At 45.8% G+C, this 3,595-nt stretch overlaps 1 protein-coding gene across 1 annotated transcript; it reads left to right on the forward strand.

Annotated features, from left to right (window-relative positions):
* The first annotated feature begins 1,955 nt into the window (after nucleotides 1–1,955).
* On the forward strand, nucleotides 1,956–3,462 carry LOC104468947 (C-type lectin domain family 2 member E-like). Its single transcript, XM_010083243.1, has 4 exons — nucleotides 1,956–2,016; nucleotides 2,793–2,885; nucleotides 3,023–3,177; nucleotides 3,298–3,462. The coding sequence occupies exons 1-4, from the start codon at nucleotides 1,956–1,958 to the stop codon at nucleotides 3,460–3,462; spliced, it is 474 nt and encodes a 157-aa protein (XP_010081545.1).
* The last annotated feature ends 133 nt before the right edge of the window (nucleotides 3,463–3,595 follow it).

Raw genomic sequence — 3,595 nt, forward strand, 5'->3', positions numbered from 1 at the left:
GCGCCTGACTGCGGTTTTTGTGGTCTGGGGGGGGGGGAATCCTGAATTTGGCCTTTTTTAAGGTGGAATTTTCCTTCTCTTGGGCATTTTGGGGCATTTTACGCCTCCTGAGGGCGGTTTCCATCTCCTGGGGGGGAAAAAATCCTGAATGTGGCTTTTTTAAGGTGGAATTTTCCTCCTTTTGGGAATTTTGGGGCATTTGACACCTCCTGGGGGGGGGGGGAATCCCAATTTTGGCATTTTTTTAAGGTGGAATTTTCCTCCTCTTGGGCATTTTGGGGCATTTTACGCCTCCTGGGAGGAAAAGCTCCTGATTTTGATCTTTTTTAAGGTGGAGTTTTCCTCCTCTTGGGAATTTTGGGGCATTTTATGCTTCCTGGGGGGAAAAAAATCCCGGTTTTGGCCTTTTTTAAGGTGGAATTTTCCTAGTCTTGGGAATTTTGGGGCATTTTACACCTCCTGGGGGGAAAAAATCCTGAATTTGGCCCTTTTTAAGGTGGAATTTTCCTCCTCACGGGAATTTTGGGGCATTTTACGCCTCCTGGGAGGAAAAGCTCCTGATTTTGATCTTTTTTAAGGTGGAGTTTTCCTCCTCTTGGGAATTTTGGGGCATTTTATGCTTCCTGGGGGGAAAAAAATCCCGGTTTTGGCCTTTTTTAAGGTGGAATTTTCCTTCTCTTGGGCATTTTGGGGCATTTTACGCCTCCTGAGGGCAGTTTTCACCTCCCAGGGTGGGATTTGGGCAGGCAGGAGAAGGCAGAGACCCCTGGGAAGTCACCCCACCAGCTCCCAAAAAGAATTATGATTAAAATAATTTAAAAAAAATAAAATTTGGATTTTTCTTTTCTTTCCCAGCAACATTTGGATTCTTCACCCCTTGGCCGCTCGACAAAAGTGCTTTTGATTTATTTCCGCCGCATTTCCCCCTCCCAAGACCCCAGAGAAGAACAATGTTTATCTGGAATTTTTTTTTTTCCCCACACTTTTTGGGACTCAAAAGTCCTTTATTTCCTACGGAGTCTATTTGGGAATATTTTCTGATATTGGGGGCGATTTTTTTCCTCTTTTCCTCCTGTTTTACTCCAAAATGCCCCAAGCTGCAGCCTGGGGCAAGAAAAATTTGGGGTTTTTTTCCAAATTATTGAAATTTGAAATAGAAATTTCTCGATCAATTAAACCTGATTTAAAAAAAAAAAAAAAAATTAAAAAATCAAATGTTTGGGGAGGAAAAAAAAAATAAATCAAAAATTCTTCCCTTTGCAAACTGTCAAAACCAGGATGGAAATTGTTCTCAGCTGGACAATATTTGCAGGAAAGTCCGAAGTGCAGGTGAGGATGATTTATTTTGTGTAGGATGATTTAATTTGTGTTTTTTGGTTTTATTGAAGAGGAACACCGGCTGCTCAGGGTTGTGTCTAATATTTTATAGAAAATATAGAAGATTTTTCTCAACCTGAAGCTTTAGGGGAAAAAGGCCAGGAAAAGGTTAAAAACCCAAAGAATTTGTGAAAAAAAAAAGAATTTTGCAAGAATGAGGGGGAAAATATGCCGCCGTGGGAGGTTTGGGAGAAGCGATAATTCCGAGCGGCCGCGGGCTGGGCTGGAGAAAAAGGAGCTTTGAGGGAAAAATAAAGAGATTTAGGGAAAAATAAAGAGATTTAGGGAAAATAAATAAAGAGATTTAGGGAAATAAATAAAGAGATTTAGGGAAAACAATAAAGAGATTTAGGGAAAAATAAAGATATTTAGGAAAAAAAGTGCCGTGATTACCTCCTACCTCGCCAAGCTCAGAGATCTTGGGCTGGGAGATTATGAATTTTTTTTTTTTTTTTTTTTTAAATTTTAGCGACCACAGGAGCATCCTGGCAAAGCTTCGGGACTGAAAAGGACCCAACTGGTGCCTGGTGTCAGGATCTCGGGGTGCTCTGGACCTTGTTGCTGGTGGATTTTGAGGGATGGACTCATCGCTGGGAGATTCTTCCGGCCCCTCCGCGACACCGGGCGTTCGGGATGCAGGTAGGGAACCGCCGTCTTCTTTTTTAGAGGATTTAAGAGCTGCCCTGGGTGTGATGGGGAGGGTTGGGGGGTCATCCAGCACCACCCGGGGCTGGAAAATATGTTGGAAGTTGGAAAAATGGGGAAGAAATTGGGGCAACACCTCTCCGGGGCCAAGGGAGCCGTTGGAAGATGATAAAATCAAGGTTGGCTTAAAAAATGCGGTAAAATCAAGGTTGAAAGAAACCGGTCATCCGGCACAGCGTGGGGTGACCTGAGGGTCCTGGAGGGAGGATCGGAGCGGAAAACGCGTCGTAAGTTGGAAAAATGGGGAAGAAATTGGGGCAACGCCTCTCTGGGGCCAACGGAGCCGGCAAAAGACGGTAAAATCAAGGTTGGGTTGGAAAAACAAAGCGAAATTGGGTTTTTTTGGCGAAATCGGGTTTTGTTTGTGAAATCGGGGTTTTTTTGCGAAATCAGGGGTTTTTTTGGCGAAATCGGGTTTTTTTTGCGAAACTGGGTTTTTTTGAAGGCAGAAATAATTTTTCTCATCCTGCCAACCCCGTAAAGCAGATGGAAGGGGAAATGCTACTTTTTCACTTGTCTTGGGAGAAAAATCCCCAAATTTCAAACATTTTGTCCTGAAAACCCCTTGAATGGATCCTGCGCCCCGTTGTGCCCCCACCACGTTTTTTGACCGTATTTAAACCCTTTGAAGGGCAACACAAGAGGGTCTTGGGGTGCTCTTCGTGCCGTGGGTTGGCCGATCGTGCTTCTTCCACGCCGTTTGCCCCCAGGTTTGAGCCTCAAGTGCATCAAAGATAAAAAAGTCCCTGTCGGCGTCACCGTGGTGGTCGCGGCGTTGCTCTTCACCATCATCGCGCTGGCGGGTAAGCGGCCGAAGACGGAGGTTGTTCCCAACCCAAAATTCTCTCTTCCCCTGGAGAAAAAAGTCACCGGGACATTTTCTGCTTTTTTTTTTTTTTTTTTTTTCCAGCGAAAAAATGTCCGTCGTGTCCGTCCTGCCCTTCTCCCGTCCTTCCTGGCTGCCGGGAAAACGGGATCGGCTACGGGGAGAAGTGTTTTTATTTCGTGGAGGACGAAGCGGATTGGAACCGGAGTCAGAGCTCTTGCCTCGCTCTCGGAGCCCATTTAACCGCCGTCGACACCCCGCAGGAGCTGGTAAATGAGAAATTCCAGAGGAATTGGTGTGTTGGTGGCTTTGGAGATGGAGATTCGGGATTTTCTTGGAGGATGTTGAGTGAAGATGGGTGAAGTTTGGGTTTTTTTCCTCCTTTCCAGCGTTTCCTCTTGCGCTACGGGAGTTCCTCACGCTACTGGATCGGTCTCCGAAGGGAAGACTCCGGATCTTGGAAATGGTTCAATGGGTCTTTCTTCAACGACGCGTACGTCCCGTCTTCTTCCGGAGAACGTAACCGGGTCCTGGGTCAGAGATCGTACGCGTGAAGACGCGTGATAAATAGAAATGTAACGAGGTGGGAGCAATTAAATGCCAATTTTCTTCCTTGAGCTCAAGAGGGTGGATTTGTACGGGGTGTGGAGTTGAGGGCAGGGTTGACCACCACCCGTTTCCTTCTTT

This window comes from Pterocles gutturalis, unplaced genomic scaffold, assembly GCF_000699245.1.
Source record: "Pterocles gutturalis isolate BGI_N339 unplaced genomic scaffold, ASM69924v1 scaffold27435, whole genome shotgun sequence".
Lineage (NCBI taxonomy): Eukaryota > Metazoa > Chordata > Aves > Pterocliformes > Pteroclidae > Pterocles > Pterocles gutturalis.

Excerpts from the sequence above, each read along its gene's own strand:
- LOC104468947 (XM_010083243.1), top strand. The coding sequence starts at position 1,956 with ATGGACTCATCGCTGGGAGATTCTTCCGGCCCCTCCGCGACACCGGGC. Across the intron at positions 2,017-2,792 it reads ACCGGGCGTTCGGGATGCAG|GTTTGAGCCTCAAGTGCATC; the intron begins GTAGGGAACCGC and ends GTTTGCCCCCAG. Across the intron at positions 3,178-3,297 it reads TCGACACCCCGCAGGAGCTG|CGTTTCCTCTTGCGCTACGG; the intron begins GTAAATGAGAAA and ends CCTCCTTTCCAG.